Source organism: Globicephala melas, chromosome 4 (assembly GCF_963455315.2).
Source record: "Globicephala melas chromosome 4, mGloMel1.2, whole genome shotgun sequence".
NCBI lineage: Eukaryota > Metazoa > Chordata > Mammalia > Artiodactyla > Delphinidae > Globicephala > Globicephala melas.
The window spans coordinates 18633931-18651052 of NC_083317.1; the positions used below are offsets into that span (position 1 = coordinate 18633931).

At 40.2% G+C, this 17122-nt stretch overlaps 1 protein-coding gene and 1 non-coding gene across 7 annotated transcripts in view; one reads left to right on the plus strand and one right to left on the minus strand.

Annotated features, from left to right (window-relative positions):
* The window catches only part of APP (amyloid beta precursor protein), a 272613-nt gene that overhangs the window by 162879 nt on the left and 92612 nt on the right, over positions 1-17122 (plus strand). For 2 of the 6 annotated variants that reach the window (XM_030880953.3, XM_030880952.3), the window contains exons 7-8: positions 4293-4460; positions 7004-7060. The exons of 2 other annotated variants lie outside the window; for them this stretch is intronic. In XM_030880953.3, the coding sequence (XP_030736813.1) occupies positions 4293-4460; positions 7004-7060 (225 nt within the window). The remainder of the gene's footprint in view (positions 1-4292; positions 4461-7003; positions 7061-17122) is intronic. 2 more of the 6 variants (XM_030880955.2, XM_030880954.3) reach the window with 1 other exon arrangement.
* On the minus strand, positions 16293-16434 carry LOC115865903 (small nucleolar RNA SNORA67). Its single transcript, XR_004044459.1, has one exon. It is a non-coding gene; the product is annotated as a small nucleolar RNA SNORA67 (small nucleolar RNA).

Below are 17122 nucleotides of genomic sequence, written 5' to 3' on the forward strand. Positions count from 1 at the left end.
TTTGAATAGAAACAAAGGTGGTTTGGAATTCAAAAAATAAAGTTAGCAAATAATTTTTAAATGTTCATCTTTTCATTTATTATTTTAGATTTTGAGAAGAGAATGAAGATGAGAAAAGGAAGCTGCAGTTTTAATTTTCAGATGAAATTCTGTTTGAAGTTACAATTATATAAGGTCTAATTTTACATGCTCTACATTTAGTGGATGATTTTGTAAATAATTTTCCACTGGCTGATTATAGTAATGAATATGAAACACGTTTTTCACTGAATTTTTTCAGTATTTCCGAAAGATTAGGAAGGAAAAAGTTTCTCTATTCAGAAAAATAATAATCTAAACATAAGCATTTAAAATGTCTTGAAAAAATAATAAACTGTCTCGAGATTTCTTTTTCTCTGAATCTAGTCATGGAGCTTTCAAATTATATATTTCAGGCTTAATTCTTTAAAATTGTTTTACTTTGTTAGGATCTTGATTGGATAGATTTCCTGGTAATTTCTCAGTGCTAGAAAGGAATTTAAAGGAATGTTTCTCAAACTGAAATTTGTAGCCCTTCAGGGAAATTACTCTGAAACGATAAATGATTCAGGGAAAGAGACAAGATAGAATTCCAAGGCAAACTGAACTACCAACCTTCCTCTTATATGTTTCTTAATGTGAGATTTTTTTCTTTTACATTTTTTGCAGATAATTGTAGGTTTACATGCAGTGAAGGAATTAATAGAAAGATATCTTGAATAGTCTTCACCCAGTTTTCCCCATTTATAGCATAATATCACAGCTATGAACTTGACATTGACCACTTAACACTTCTTCAGCCCAAGTATGTGCTCTTTCTTCTCACTGTCTTGGGAGAGTCATTGGCCATCTCCTTTATACTTACTAATACCGTGTGTAAAGGCATTAACATAATACTTCCCCAGTGCTGACCCCATGACTACCCCTCAACCTCTCCCAGACAAATGAAAGGTTCTCTTTTCAATTACATGGACAATGTTTTTTGTAAAGAGAAGGGTTAGAGAAAAGGTCAGAGAGATCAAACACTGGTGTGCTCTACAGTAGAGTAGAAATACAGTTACGAGTGAGAGATGAAAAGTAATCCATCCCACTCAAGAATTCCCTCTGAGGGCTTCCCTGGTGGCGCAGTGGTTGAAAGTCCGCCTGCCGATGCAGGGGACACGGGTTCGTGCCCCAGTCCGGGAGGATCCCACATGCCGCGGAGTGGCTGGGCCCGTGAGCCATGGACGGCTGAGCCAAAAGAAAAGAAAAAAAAAAAAAAAGAATTCCCTTTGAAATCAGCTTTACTCCTCTAGGACGGCTGATTAGCAATGCTGATAACTGGAGGGATCACAATGAGATACCCTTTATCACTTGTCCACATCTGGAGCACACTCCTCCGCTTCAGCAGATCAGAGGTTCCAAAGTGACAGGTACATTCCTGTTCCTCTAGGCTCACATATGTCTGTTGCTCCATATATTATGACATTTGATATGCTGTTATACCAACTCCTGACCACGTTATCTCGAATATCCTCTTGTATGTGAGTACCATGGGATTGATTCTTACTCCCCACTATGTCCACACACACCAGAGTCATGAAAGTATTTGGGCCCATTTAAAGTCAGGAGTGCCAGCAGCCATGGTAATGTCAGCGAGAACCAACAAAACACTCCAAATGGAGATTATTTGCCTTTAGGGATTGATGAGTCAAGGGTCTTATAACTGGAAACTCCAACAAGAATTGTAAGCTCCTCAGGTAGTTTATTTTATTTGCTTAGTTGATATATAAATGAATTTTGAGTCCTGAATCCTTTTTCTTCTTCACTGGGGCTCTACCAATTAGCTGTAACAGAGGGTTTCATAGCCATTTAGAATGAGGCAGAAGAAAAACAAAAATGAATAAAATAAAAATGAATGTTTCACCCGTAGTATAGGAAAATGACAATATATTGTAATATCACCTGGGTTCTAGACCAGGAAGTTTTGCTTTCGTGAAAAGTAAGATATCGTATTAGGTCACATACAAGGGAAAATATCTGTCATGGATTAACTCCTTTGAGATCCCATTACTTAACTTGCACCCACCCGAAATTCTACCAGTTTTATTTAGTACATTGGATGTAGCATAATGACGTTTTCTGCCCCTGCACAGCTGTGATGTATAAATGGACCTGTGGCAGGCAAGTATCAGAAGATACGTGTTTGGTGCTATAAGAGGTATAAAACGTGAGCAGCAGCATGAATTGTTGAGACACAGTGAGGTTTGTTGCCCACGCTCCTGTGACTTAGGGTCGTGTTTCTGTGCCTCTCTTTGTAGCAGAAGCCACTTGCAACTTCAGTCTGACTTCAACCACAGTGTAGACACGGTTGCCTGGCAGTCTTTTTGGAATCGGTGCAAGGATGAGTATCATTACGTGTTAGAAACAGGAAAACACATCACGTGAACATGTACAGATTGGTGAGGGAGGTATAGAAAAGGAGGGTAAAGCCAACCTGTTCATGTTTCTTACAACTGAGAGAGAGAGAAAGAGAGAGAAGATACCATCCAGGAGTGGAGACAGCTGAGAGCTGTGGTTTGCAGGGACTCCTCATGTGGGCACGCATGGCTGCTAGCTCTGCAGCCCGGAAGCTGCTTTGTCAGTAACTCAGAGGTGATCAGACCCCCCTACACACACAGCAAAACTAACTTAATCCTTTGTAAATTAGAATGCTAGTCGTTTAATTTGGGGAATAAATCAAATTACCAGCTGGATGGGATACTGTGTCAACCGTTTGGCAGATTTTTATCATACAGGAAAATTCCATAAAGAAAACTAGCTAGAAACACATCATGGCTTGGCAAGCATGGACTCTGAAAGTAACTATCAAATGGGATGACCAGAATGATGGGTGATGTTGAGCTTGATGCTCTGGGAGCCAGTTGTTTCCATCCTAAAACCATCCAAAGAGAGCCAGAGTCATCTTAGACATCTATTACACAGGACACTTCTGCAGAGAGCTTGGCACTCGCCTTCTGGGCTCAGTGCTGACTCTCCCTCCCTACTCTGTTGACATCATCATGATGGCAGCAGCTTCTGGTTTTGCCATCACCTCTTGACCTTGAGTGAAAAGAACAATGAGTGGTATGTGTAGAGAAAAGCAAAACAGTAGTTCCTTTTACATAAACATTGTGGATCTTTGTCTTTGAGTGATTGATTGATGAGACTTCCTAGAGCAGTCTGTTGAATATTCCTAATAGGAAGCTCTGAATTATGCATGGATTTTTGTCTTTTAGAAGAAGCATGCTTTTCCCTGGCATGTTAGTAAAACTAAGAATAAGCAAGACATCTGAGTGTGCTGAGGTATCAGAAGGATCTCTGTAAGCCTAGCTAGGGTGGGACGCAAACCGAGTAGGAAAATCGTTTTGACTTCTAACAAAAATGGAATATACATGGGAGGTAGAGTTCTAATTCTAATTGCAATAACTTTACAAATGGAATCCTACAGGTTGCTACACTTTCAGTCAATCAGGGATTATGAACCTGATTTGGGTGAGGGTGGCAAGGCATGTTGACAGGTAAGCTGTGTTATAATGTAAAACAATGTATGGTATGTCTTAACAAATTGGAGTTGTTTGACTATGTTTTGTTATTTGAAACATTTTTGGCCAAGGGACAGACAAATATTCAAAGAAGAATTTGTCTTTAATTAGAGTTAACGTAATCAACTTGAAGTCACTTTCACAGGTTTTATGTATGTTTTCAAATATAGTCAGTGGACAGGCTGGGTCTCTCTGAAAACTGGATCACATTCAGAATATGTATAATTAGTTTATACTTTAAGTCAAGGCAGTCATTTATTCAAGGAAAACAATCAGGTGTTTGCGACAGGTTAAACTTTTTGCATCATAACCAGACATAATCCTTTTACCTTTAAAGTTGCCTTCAAATTATTTAAAAGAGAAGTTTATTTTTTATAGGGAAGAAATATTTTGATGTGCGCACATCTTCAGGCATTTAATATTATCTGAAAGCACTGAAAAGGTCTGTTCACCTCTAGCTGGAATCCTTTTATTACTACTGAGAGCTACACTCATTAAACCAGACGAGCATGCACTGCTTTGTTTCAGAAGTAATTCCAAAGTCCTGGTAGATAATTAAATTCCTTAGTAAATGTCTGTCAGATGCTGCCGGATAAACCCAGCCCAATTACCACTGGGAGGACTAACGCGTTAAGAATAGTAAACGTGTACATGAACAGCCAGCCGTACCTTTTCATGCTAAATGTGGTTCCCCACATCTCCTCTGATTAGAGGTGTGCTCTGAACAAGCCGAGACGGGGCCATGCCGAGCAATGATCTCCCGCTGGTACTTTGATGTGACTGAAGGGAAGTGCGCCCCGTTCTTTTACGGCGGATGTGGCGGCAACCGAAACAACTTTGACACAGAGGAGTACTGCATGGCCGTGTGTGGCAGCGTCAGTAAGTGGACCTTCCTCCAGCCTGGCCACCTTTTCATCTTTCTCGCCACTGACTCTGCTCTTTGTAACAGACTGGTTTTCCGATGGTTTTCCTGGTTCTCGGGAATGGGTCTGTTGCTACCACTAACCACGTTTCTGTCAATGTCTCTAATTGCCGGGCATCTCCTCCAGGACGTTCGATCATGAGCACACATCTCCGTCTTTCTCTAATAAAGCATGGCCGTGGATGTGTTCTTGTACTAGCTATGGTGCATCCGTCTTGCAGTCTCGAGGGACTTTTGAGTGCTTCTCTTTAAGCCAAGCTGGAGTTGCTGTTTTGTCTTCTCAGCTATTTCTGCAAATGTATACTTACGTGTTTGTCCGTGTACCTCTGTGTTCGGGCCTCTGCATGTGCACTCCACGTGTAAAGAAGGGTTACCACCGGAAGCCTGGCTGATGACGCTTCCGTGCCACTGGCAAGGCGTACTGCCGTGATGAGTATCATTTCATAACACGTGACGTTTATGGTGGTGGCGAGGGAATGGGCTTGAGTTGAGCACATGCACTTCAGATGCCAGAGGATAGAAATGCCCCAGTGGCACCTGAGCTCACACAGGGACGTTTGCGATGGCGAGTTTTCGTGTCTTATCTTGGAATGGACAGAAGAAAACTCCTCACTTAGCGTTAGTGACTAAGGCTCAGGGAATATAATTTTCCAAGCCTTTTTCTCTTCCACTTTAAGTTTTTCATAACTCAGGGGGAATAAATAAATGAAGTCATGATGACTTAAATGCAAGTTGAAACTATTTCCACAGAGATAGTTCTCCAGAGGTAACACACCAAACATTTGGGACCTCTGTTCTTAACAGCCTTTCACATTAAATTCCCTGTCTATCTATCTATCTATCTATCTATCTATCTATCTATCTATCTATCTGTCTATCTATCTGCCTACCTGTCAATCTATCTACCTGCCTACCTATGTATCTATCTATCTATTCCACTAGAAGGAAGTGGGATCTACTCAAGGAATAGTTACTCAACTTGATAAATTAAAGGTTAAACTCAATAATTACATGCTTCTCTTTTGAGAGACTCCTGCCTTTTTCCAGTTGTTCTGGTGAGAGCGACAGCCACCATTTCCTGCCTAGGATTCCCAGGGATTATATAAATTGTTTTCCATGTGATCATAAGATTAAGCTAAACAACAAAGGGTCTGCAATATCAACACCTTCTACTGTGAAGCCCAGTATCTAAGTGGAATCTACTGGAAAAGTTCCTGTTGGTCTCTTGGGTGAGAGATGACTCCACTTCTACCCTGTGTGAGAACAGGTTTAGGAACTGGTAACCCCAAGGGCTTCTTTTCTGGCTCTGATGGGAAGATTGTGGCTTCCAGCTCAAAAGACTCCTTTCTTGAGTTTCAAACAAAAACGTTAATTAGGTTGGGTAACTTGGAGGACAATGGCGGATTCTGTTGCCCGGAGCCTCTTGAACAAAGGGCTTTTGTTATAATGATTCTCGGTGGTTTCGCTGCTGTGGGAGATTTCCTGGCAGATTTCCAACTTTTTTCTCCCTTTCCCTGGGGTGGATTTATGTTTTGAAATATAAATATGTATGTGTGGGTATATATACAAATATATACATATATATATAATAAGAAAGAGGGTTTTAAAAGTTATTAGCAGTGATGAATTTGCATCAAGAATTAGAAATTATCAGGAATTCCCTGGCGGTCCCCTGGTTAGGCCGCAGCGCTTCCACTGCAGGGGGCGCAGGTCCAATCCCTAGTCAAGAGAACTAAGATCCTGCATGCCCCGCAGTGCCGCCAAAAAAAAAAAAACATTAAAAATTATCCTCCACCCCCCCCCCAAAATCTCACTATTACCCTCACTGCACACCCCCTCCATTTGATTAGTTTGATTTGACTCAGACTGGGAGCAAGAGCCATGGGCACCACAGATCAGATGGAGCCTCTAGAGGTGCTCTGGATGGCACACCCTTTGCCAAGAAATTTGCCAAAGATAGATGCTCCCAACAAAGGTGTAATGGACAAACAGTCAGTACTTAGTTTCAGGGGAGGTGGGTTATAGAATAATGTATCCAGAGAGCAAACACGGGAGGCTGAAGACCAGTTAGAAGAGGGGACAGATGTAAATGGAGAGTAAAAGCTTCAATCAGTAACCAGAGCCGACGGCCAGGGCTGCCCTTGGAATGGGTGAAAAGAATAGAGATACCATGAAGACGGGACGGATGGGAATTGGTGATCCTGGCACTAAGGAGGGAGATGGGAGCAAGAAATCCTTCCACGGGGTACTGGGATGTACTATCAGAGACAGAATATCCACAATCCAAGATGTGTTTGTGGAAAAATATCTTTTGTTTGTGTGTTTACCGTGGTTCCATGCTGGGGCCCAAGCTCAGGATATTTGTTTAGTTTTTGTTTTTAATTCAATGTTTTCGTTTTTGTTATTTCCTTTGGTCAGTAGAATCGTATGAGTGAGTTTCATCCATCATTCCCATGTTTCCATTTTTGTTTTTAGTTATGTTCTCTTATTTTCTCCATAGTGTCCCAAAGTTTACTCAAGACCACCCAGGAACCTCTTCCCCAAGATCCTGTTAAACGTACGTTGTCATTCACTCAAGGGAGGGGAGGAGGGAGGAGAACGTTGCATGGCTGGACTGTGGCTCCAGCCTCCTCACCTTTGCATGGTTTTGTGTTTCTTGAACACCTGTCTTTTAACCAAATGTTTATTTCCATTGCCTTGCTTGTAATTACGTCTAATTTTGCCAGATAGCTTCCATTGTTGGGCTAAGAGCTTTGACTAAGCTTCTTCTATTTCTGATCAGTTTCCTTTTTATTTCATGTGGTTCTATAAAATATTGTATATACAATGTTATTTTGTGTTTCATTTGGCATCAATATTTTATTTCCTAAAGCTCACAAGATGGCACGATTTAGCAAAAGCCTGTGTGTCTAAGTGACTTGTTTCCCAGAAAAATATTTAATGTGCATGCATGATACTAACTTTATGGACCAGTAACATACGCGAAGGCTTCAGTTGGGTGTGTTTCAAGACAGCTGTTATGCTTTAGGAAATAAACGGTCGCTTTTAGAAATCAAGACCTCTCTGTCCCCTCCCTGAACGCACACTAGTGGGACAGAAGTGCCCATCTTCTGATTTCATCATTAAGATGTAGGGAAAGAGCTTCCTGTAAAGAAATATTATATTAACCTACCTTATAACGTCTGTGCATTGTGATTTCAGTTGACCTATCAGTCTAGCTTTGTTTAAAAATGTGTTGTCAAACACACAAATACTCATTTTGAAATGTGGATTATATCCCAGAATAGATTCCTCCAGCATTAGGTTAGGGATGATATATACTACGGATGCTTATGGTTGCTGGGGGAAGAGACACAATTTCAGTTGTAGCTTAGGTATAGTGAAAATTAGCACTTATCTATATCATCCTGGGGAAAAAAACCCTAGTATCACAATTGATGAAGCTAGCGATCTTTTCTTAAAAGAGATAAACTGTAGTTGAAAGTATGGCAAGTGGGCAGACATAGAAGAACTAAGGAGAACTCTGGATTTTATACTGTGGGCTTGATAGTACATTGAGCTGCATGGCGTGTTACATTTTTACAAGGCATTTTTCATAGATCATTTCTTTTTCTCAAGAATATTTGGTGGCCATTTTCCTCATTTCCTTTGTGCATACGAGAAAATGAGGCTTCAAGAGCTTGGCGACTTGTCCCCAGCCAACAAATGTGGCAGGACCAGGTTTGAGGCTTAAATGACATGTGTGGCTATGCCCTGCACTCCAAATGGCCAACTATTTGGTTCTGATATTGTTTTCCCGGTTAGAAAAATTACATTTGAGCTTCAGAAGCACATTTTAAGAATACAGAAAATCATGGGAAGTGGATGACGGGTATTAAAAACATTTTTTCCTAAATGCCATGAATACAGCGTGTATCAGTAAATTAAATCTTTCCCACCCTTTTACAAAAGTCATTATTTTTACTTTGTTTCATTTTATATCATTTGTAAGCATATGAAAGAATTGTCTTTTTCTATTTCTATTAATTACTGGGAATGAACATCATCATTCGATAAATTTATTTTCGTGAGGTACTGTACTTGTGTACAGTACAGACATTGACAATCTCTTGTAATTTTCTCTTTCCCGGTAATTTTCTCCATCTACTTGTAGTGTGTGTGGGATCATGACACCTTTCCATTATAGGAGGGTGAGGGTGATTTTTGGCAGCTGTATTTTCTTGTCTTCCTGCAAAGACTGTTCAATCACAGAAAGTGAAGGGTTTTGCAATGCTAGTACAAACAGACTAGAGAAGGCATATAATTTCTAGTTATTTATAGCCTGTGCAGCTATGCTCTCTTATTTATAGCAAAGCTGTACATTTGAATTGAAAAAGTCATAGTCATCAGGAGGTCAAATGCAGATAGCAGACTGGCGTTGGAGAAAATGAGCCAGACTGAGAAAGGTGAGCAAGCCCGTTTGATTAGACAGCTGGAGCTTGCCTTTGGCTGCTTCACAACCTAGGGCTAATCGGAGGACATCTTTTTTCACAAAGGTGGGTGGTCTTCTAGGTTTCTCAGTCTGAGTTGCTTCTGGTCACATAATAAATGTGAAATGAGCTAGACAAAGCTCTTCAGTTAAACTGATAATAAGATTGCTTGTGTGGAGAAAATGTGTGATGGTTTACATTATAAATACAATAATTTTCCTGTCAAGACTTCTTATTATAATTAGGCATTTCTAGATTTTAAATCTTTGTCATAAAAACCGATTTTGAGCATTGCAATTTTAAGGGACACTTGATTTTTTTGGTTTTGTTATCATAGGTAAGAATCTAAACTACAGGTTGAGAGGGTAGAGACAGGAGGCTAAGAGCTTTCATTTTACTCATAAATTTATGGATTTGAATCCTTTAAAAAAATCCCTTTCCCATTTGGAATTAAAAATCTTATGAAACTTGAGTTGCTTCTGACATGAATTTTGTGTCTGCCCATTTGGGTTAGGATGATACAAAGGTTTCACATTCACTTGGCCCAGAGCAGTGTTTGTGAACAATAAAATTAGTACAGCAATATTTATTGATAAGTTTATGTTTCAAACGTAAACATCATGAGGGTATGATCTTTTTTTCCCCGGTGTTCTTCCCATCAGATTGCATCTCCAAAGGTAAACAGATGCTTTTCATCTCAAAGAGCATCTTGCCAATTTCAAGTCAGCCAACTGCACCAAGGGGTCTGGCCAAAGAGAATGACCAATGACTTTGACCCCTTTACCTGCAGTGAGTTGTGGCACTGTGAATAACGTACTGTGTGTCCTTTGAATGGAATGTGCCACCTTAGTCCCAGAGTTGCAGTGTCCTGTCATAATACCAAGGCCATCTAGTCTTTGGGCAGACTTGAACCATTGTTCTTAACTATACTTGTTCTTCTGATTGTGAAAGAGCAAATGTTAGTTCCCGTTAACACATTCTCTGATACTAATAGAACTCTGATATTTTTATGAAACTGCCAAGCATTATTAAAAACAATTAAAAGACGCGGTGGTGCATTAAATTACATGTCACATCAGTGCCAATACAATCTATTGTATTGACAAGTATGAGAAGCCACATCTTTTGTATCCAGAAATTGTCAGGATAAAAAGAATGTTTTTTTTTTCCACCAAGCTACCATAGTGAAAAGCCCTAAGATTGAAAAGAATTGATTTGCTCAGCAAACCAGCATCTAACAAAAAAGAAAAAAAAAGTTCATTTACTAAGAACAGTAAAAACTGCTCATTATGTATATGCTCTGTTCTTTAGCTACAATATTTCCAAAGAAGAGTAATTAGATAGTTTAATAAAAGAGTCGACAAAAAATTTCTGTAAAAGACCAAAGAGTCAGTTTTTTAGTTCCACAGGCCCAATGGTCTCTGTTATAAGTACTCAACGCGTCAGTTGTAGTGTGAAAGCAGCCTCAGACAATGGGTAAATGAATAGATACAGCTGTGTTCCAATAAAACATTTATTTACCAAAAGCGACCAGCAGGCCAACCCCTGGTTTAATAAAGCTGTTACTTTTGAGCCTGGGACATGCCAGTACTAAGCTAGGTATTTCAAGGGACACCAGCAAACTAAACCAGATACCCTACTTTCAATAACTTGACAGTTTTATCAATGTGATGAGACTCAAGTATGTGCTGGAATTAAATAACAATATAAACTAAAATGCACAAGTGGAGGGAAACATGGCTGTGGAAGCCTGGAGTAGAATGAAATTGGTTTTATCCTTAAGACCTCCATAGAGATTAACAGTTCCATGTGACTTTTATGGTTACAGTTTCTATGAAAGTGGACAATACTGAAGAGTGTGACTTTTTGAACTCATCTGTTGAGCATCAAGTGACGGTGGCAGGTCATCCCTTTATGATCCACCATTAATGAAATAGAGCATAGCTCTGACAAATGGACAAAAAACAATAACTGAAGGTTAAGACATCCTAGATGCCAGTGATTGTTGCTATGGCCTCACATATGGTTTTTAGATTCAGACTTGAAGTTGCTCTTATATTGTGGTGCATTGTGCTAAATAGGATATAGACATTAATAAAAATAACACCAGCATTGATTCGTTCATGCTCATTTCACATATTTGACAAAATCCCCACATCAGTACATGTCCATAAGACATAAAAAAGAAATGTAGCTTGACTAGAGTAAATGCAGCATAGATTACATTCTTATTAACTTATGTCCACACGATGCACTGATAGTCTGCCAACTATGACTGCACTGACTATAAAATAAGTGTGTTACAAGGGCATGTCAGGGGAAAGTGCCTTTGTTCTTTTTTTTGTAGAGTCTGGTACCACATGTAAGGATCGCAGACTATTTTCGCCTTATAAATGTCTCATCTAACTGGGACTTGATAAATACTTGAGTTTAGAATGCATTAGGGATCTTAGTTATTTTGCAATTAGAGAAATGGAGAGACTTTTTTTCTCTTTTTTAAAGTTGGGGTGTCAGTCTATAAGCTCTGCCGTGTGGAGAGATGAAATTTTTGCATCAGATCTTCCCTTACAGGTTTGTATTTCCTGTATATAAATTATCCTCATTGTCACCCATCATATAAATCACAGCCATTTCATGTGACAGCATTGCTAGCTCTGTATAAAATAGGATTTTCAATGATGAGGCAATGACTGTATGGGTCTTAATTTACTTTTATCTTCTGTTGTCAATGCTATAGAGATAAATTGCCTTTTTGCTGATGAAAGGAGACCAACCAAATTTTTTTGTTAGACTCTAACATTAGTATATTGACTACATGCCATTTATGGCCTCTGTTTAGAGAGGTAGTCATAGTTGTTACTGTTTGAAGATGAGGTTATTTCTCCTTTTGCATCCTGAGCCCGTTATGACCTTAAAATTATATGTCACCCTAGAGATTGAGGAGACAAACGGGATATCAAAATGATAGCAGCAATTTTTCACCATGTCCCTACTTTTGACGCCCTGTTCTTGCTGTTTTTAATATGAATAGGAGAGGGGCACTATGCAGTGATTACAGAATCAGAACTAAAAGGAGCATTTGGTGCATTTGCAGTTAAATTTGATGGTGTCCCTGATACGGAGGTTCTCCATCCGTGCCAAAAAAAGTGCTCTCTACCACATTCTAAGACCATAACCGTCTCTACCTTATTTGATGTAACGCCCCTTACAATTATTAAATTTTCTGGGGGAAACACAGGAATGAAAAGGTTTCATTGGCACCATGTCGCCAACGATGGTGGTATATTTTGTGGCAGGAACATTGGGTGCAGCTCGAGGGTTTGCTAACAAATTGAAAGCAAATCTGCTCCCCTCTCCCACCATCCTCACCGCACAAAAAATAGAGCTCTGCCTGACACTAAGAGAGGAGATCATAGTGTGAAGTGGAAATGTTGTGACAGGCATTGATGCATCATTATCAAAACTGAAATGAACCTTCACCAACATGTGAAAATAACGTCTCCCTTAGTATCTGGTTACCCTATGGTTTAGGAAACAGCATTTTGGGGTGAGAAAAAAAAGTAAATCTGTGCTCTTTCTCTTGTCTCTTTGTGTGGGTATTGGGGGGTACCTTCCATGAGAACCCCTTACCAACTTCCTGCTACTTTTCCAAGCCACCCTCATCTTCATCTTTTACTCTTAAAAGATCATCTTCTGCTTTGTCCCTTAACAGACAGAACGATCCTTTTAAAACACATCACATCACATTTTTCTCTCCTCAAAACAATCCCCATGGGTTCCTGACAGCCTTTACCATGGCTTCAAGGCCCTTCGTGATCTGTCCCTATTTCCTTTCTGCCTGTCTCACTACTCTCTCCCTTGCTTCCTCTGCTCTGGTCACACAGACCTTGCTCATCTTGGAATTTTCCCGTTTCCAGGCATACTCACTTCCAAAGGCCTTTGTGCTAGTTTCTTCATTTGCCTGTTCTTCCAGCAGGTAACTGGGAAGTAAGGCTTCAGTTCAGCTGTTTGTCTAAACGTCACCTTCTCAATTAGACTGAGCCTGGCCCACCTACTTACTGCTGCAGTGTCCCCCCTCCTTCCCCGGAACTCTTTTCTTAACCCTGATCTTTCTTTCTTTTTCTCCATAACACAAGTCACATTCTAACAATATGATTTATTGTTGTCTTCGTGTGTGTGTGTTGTGTGTGTGTGTGTTGTGTGTGTGTGTCCTGTTCGTTTCTCTCACTAGAATATAATTCCACCAGGACAAGTGTCTTTGTTTCACTCATTGGTTTCTGCCATATGCCTCACAGGTACTAGGGGCTGTAATACCTGTTGATTTGGTGAAAGGAGGAATAAAGAAATGAACAAGCACACTCGAGGCATCAGAGTCTACATCCAAGCTGCTATGCAGCTCCTCAGATACCTCTGACCTCCCAGGATTGCAAAAAAGACAAAAGAGATAAGGCTTATATCAAAAGCATTAGTCATCCAGTCCACATTGAGGCAGTAACGTGCTATGAATTGGAACTGCGTTTCTGTTGCATGTTTTCATTTGGTATTACATTAGACACCCATTCTCAGTATTAAAAGGTCTATGTCTTAACTATATTCCATAAGGCTGTTATGAGACTAGACTAAGAAAATCAATATGAAGGTCATTTAAAAGTCAAAAGCCCATGCACCGTGATGGTGAGACTGCTGCTAATTATTTGCCAGCTGAAGAGGTCAAAACATAGAGCTTAAGATGTTTAAGTCTGGTTTTCTGCGGAAGGGTGAATAGACCCAGTGAGCCTGCTTGCAGGAGGTACAAAGGAGCATGTTTGAGCTGAGGCCAGAGGCCAAAAGATCATTTGGATTCAAGCTCAGTGGGTTCTCTCTCCTGACCTGCTTCATAACCCTACTTCTGCTGCTGAAACGTTGGTTGGTGGTCATTTACCAGATAGCATTCAGGGCAGGAAACTGTTTGTTAGAAAATAGGCTGGCAGTTATCATAACAAAGCATATCTTTTGCCTGTACAGGTTGGTCATCAACAAACCAAACCCTTTCCAGTACCCCAGACATGTCGATTAGCCCCTTACTGCTCTAAGTATTAACTTTATAGCCTCTTCATGGCTTAGTCATCCTAAATTCAGACTGACTTGTATGTGTCTGGGGATGTGAGTATGTTAAGTGACAGTATTTCCTTACTACACAGTAAATGTTTGTAAGAGGGTAATGTTTTCTCCTCCCCACCTGTTAAATGAGAACACATGTAAAGTGCCTAGCGCAGTAGACGCTAATGAAGGGAGGGTATTATTATTTGGCCAACCTGGAAATCTGAGCCTGTATCACAGTTTCTAAGGAACCTCAAAGGTCTCTGAACAGGATAACTGCTTTGTGCTTTTTGTTTAAAAAACACAACAAAAATAAACCCTCCTAAAAGTCGATTTGTTTCTGCTTTCTAAGCGGTTTAAGTGACTCATGATATACAGCTTCCTGTTCCTTTGTGCCCTGGAACATTCCTGACATGCCTTGAGCTGCTCCTTTCCCAAAAGGATGCACCTTGAAAGAGTAAGGGCGTTAAGGCACAGATTTTCCTGCCCCTACCCACCCATCCTTGTTATCATGTCTCTGGCCTACCATGGTCATGATCACAAAATGGCAGCCAGTCCTGCTATGACCATGTGTTTAGGATGTAGGAAAATTAGGGGAAATAGAAGCTGAGCTCTCTGCACAAACTTAAAACGTTTTCCCCTTTCTCCTCACCAGCTGCAAGGTAGTGATAATATACTAAATTCATTTTAAAGTATTAAGAAATACCATCATTCTTCTCTCTTTGACTGGTCAGTGATCTAATTTGCTGATTGGTATGAATACAGGAAATTTTCAATTACTTAAACCAATTGAGATGGAGGGCTAGTATGAATGACTACAATGTTTGAATTAAAAATTAAAAGAGGGCTTCCCTGGTGGCGCAGTGGTTGAGAGTCAGCCTGCCGATGCAGGGGACACGGGTTCGTGCCCCGGTCTGGGAAGATCCCACATGCCGCGGAGCGGCTGGGCCCGTGAGCCATGACCGCTGAGCCTGCGTGTCCGGAGCCTGTGCTCCGCAACGGGAGAGGCCGCAGGGGTGAGGGGCCCGCGCACCGCAAAAAAAAAAAAAAAAAATTAAAAGAGAGATAGCTTCTCTTAAAGTCCTCAACTAAAGAAAGTATCAGGGGCCACTAACAAGGATTTACTGAGAAATATTTCTCAATTAAATGGAATAAATCTGTAATACAAGATTTGTATTTATTTCCTTGTTCCTAAAATGTAAGTTTTAATACTTAAAATATTCTTCATCCTGTTAAATATACCTCGCTTGCTCGGTTCTTTCTTACTGTTTTATTCTTAATATTGCAAAGCTACATTTCAACTTAGACTAATGAGATTACAGTGACTAGGATTTTAGTGTTTCTCTCCATAAAACAGTAGATTTGCAAATCACAAGAGTCAGAGAAAACCATAAAGTTGGAGAATCTTTCTACTTATATAGTAACTTTTACAATTTCAGTTTTCCAAAGAGGGTGCCATGCTATGGTTACAGCAACTTACAGCAGATAGTTACCTTGATCTGTAAATATGATCCCAAACATTTATACATTTTCATCTGTTCAAAATGTGAAATATAGTTTGCCTAATTATATCATTCTGCCAGATTGTCCTATGCCAAAAGAACTTTAACTTGTTCTCATTTGCTACCAGAAAAGATGAGAAAATGTTTAAAATCATGGGGAAAAATGCTAAATACCACTTCCATTTCAAGTGTGGACATGGTTAAGTTAAAAATACATGCATATTGAGTTGCTTAAGCTGATGCAGAAAAACATTTACCTTTGTTTTTTTTTTGTTTTTTTTGGCCTCAAAAAGTGACATTTATTCAAAGAAGAAAAAAAAAAGAAAAAAATGACAAGCTGTCCATCCCTTGACTCCCTTCCCTCCCCCCTTCTGCTGCTCCTCAGCGCCCCCCAAGGACTGAGCCCTGGCTGGGGCTAGGTAGCAGAACAGCCCATCTCAGATGAGGTCAGCAACATTGAGGGGCATCTCCTCAATGGAGGTGTTGTAGAAGGTCTCAATGTCTCGAAGAGTCCTCTTGTCTTCTTCTGTCACCATGTTAATAGCCACACCCTTACGGCCAAAACGGCCACCTCGACCGATTCTGTGGATGTAGTTTTCCCTGTTGGTGGGGAGGTCATAGTTGATGACTAAGGAAACCTGCTGCACATCGATGCCTCTGGCCTATGTCCAGAAAAAAGGCAGCTTCAGTGTGTGAATGAGAGGACACCCTAAGTCTATCCAGAAAGAGACTTAAGCATACATGTAGGCAGCCAAAGGAAGGCAAGGAAACAAACATCCCCTCTCCCCAGAAACCAGAGGCGTGCCAGATTTTATTCCAAGTTGCTACTTTCCTGAAGAGGGGCACTAGCAGGCCCCTTGGAAGAGGGAATCGCCTTGGATTACCTTTGTTTTTTAACAACAAAAAAAATTTAATTGAAAATTATTTTTCAGTCTTAAAAATTAGGATACATTTTCAATAATTTCAGCCTTTTATGCAGGTCATACCAAAATTTTTTAGAAAAGTACCTATTACTTTTCCTATCCATGGTACTTCATAATACTGTGTGTAATTCATTTTCAGTGGATGTGAAATAAAAGTAGCTCATTTTTCCTATGGTTAGGATAAGTGCTGAGATTTGAATTAGGATGCAATAATGAGCAAAGGAGGGAAGGGCGCTAACATGAATGAAGTGCCATGTGTGCCACCCTTTCTGCAGGGTGACTGCCACATGGTGTAGCTTCTCATTTTCCCAGCACTCCTAGTATGTTGACCTGTTGTCACCACTTGATAGATGAATAAACTGGAACATAGAGTGCTTAAGTTCCTTGCTCTGGGTCACAACTAACATAAGATCAAGATGTTATTGAAATCAAGGTGTGCCTGATTACACAGTTCATGTTCTTTGCTTCTTTCTTTCTTTGTGCTGCTGAAATACACCTCCCCCTTGTCTATGACACAGAAGGTGGGGGGCAGATGTCTTTCAATAGGTATGCCCTGTGCCAATCCCAGACCAGTTGACTCAGAATCCCCTGGTATTTTGAAAACAATTCCAGGAATGCCCTGAAGTGAAGTATCCTTCCACTTCAG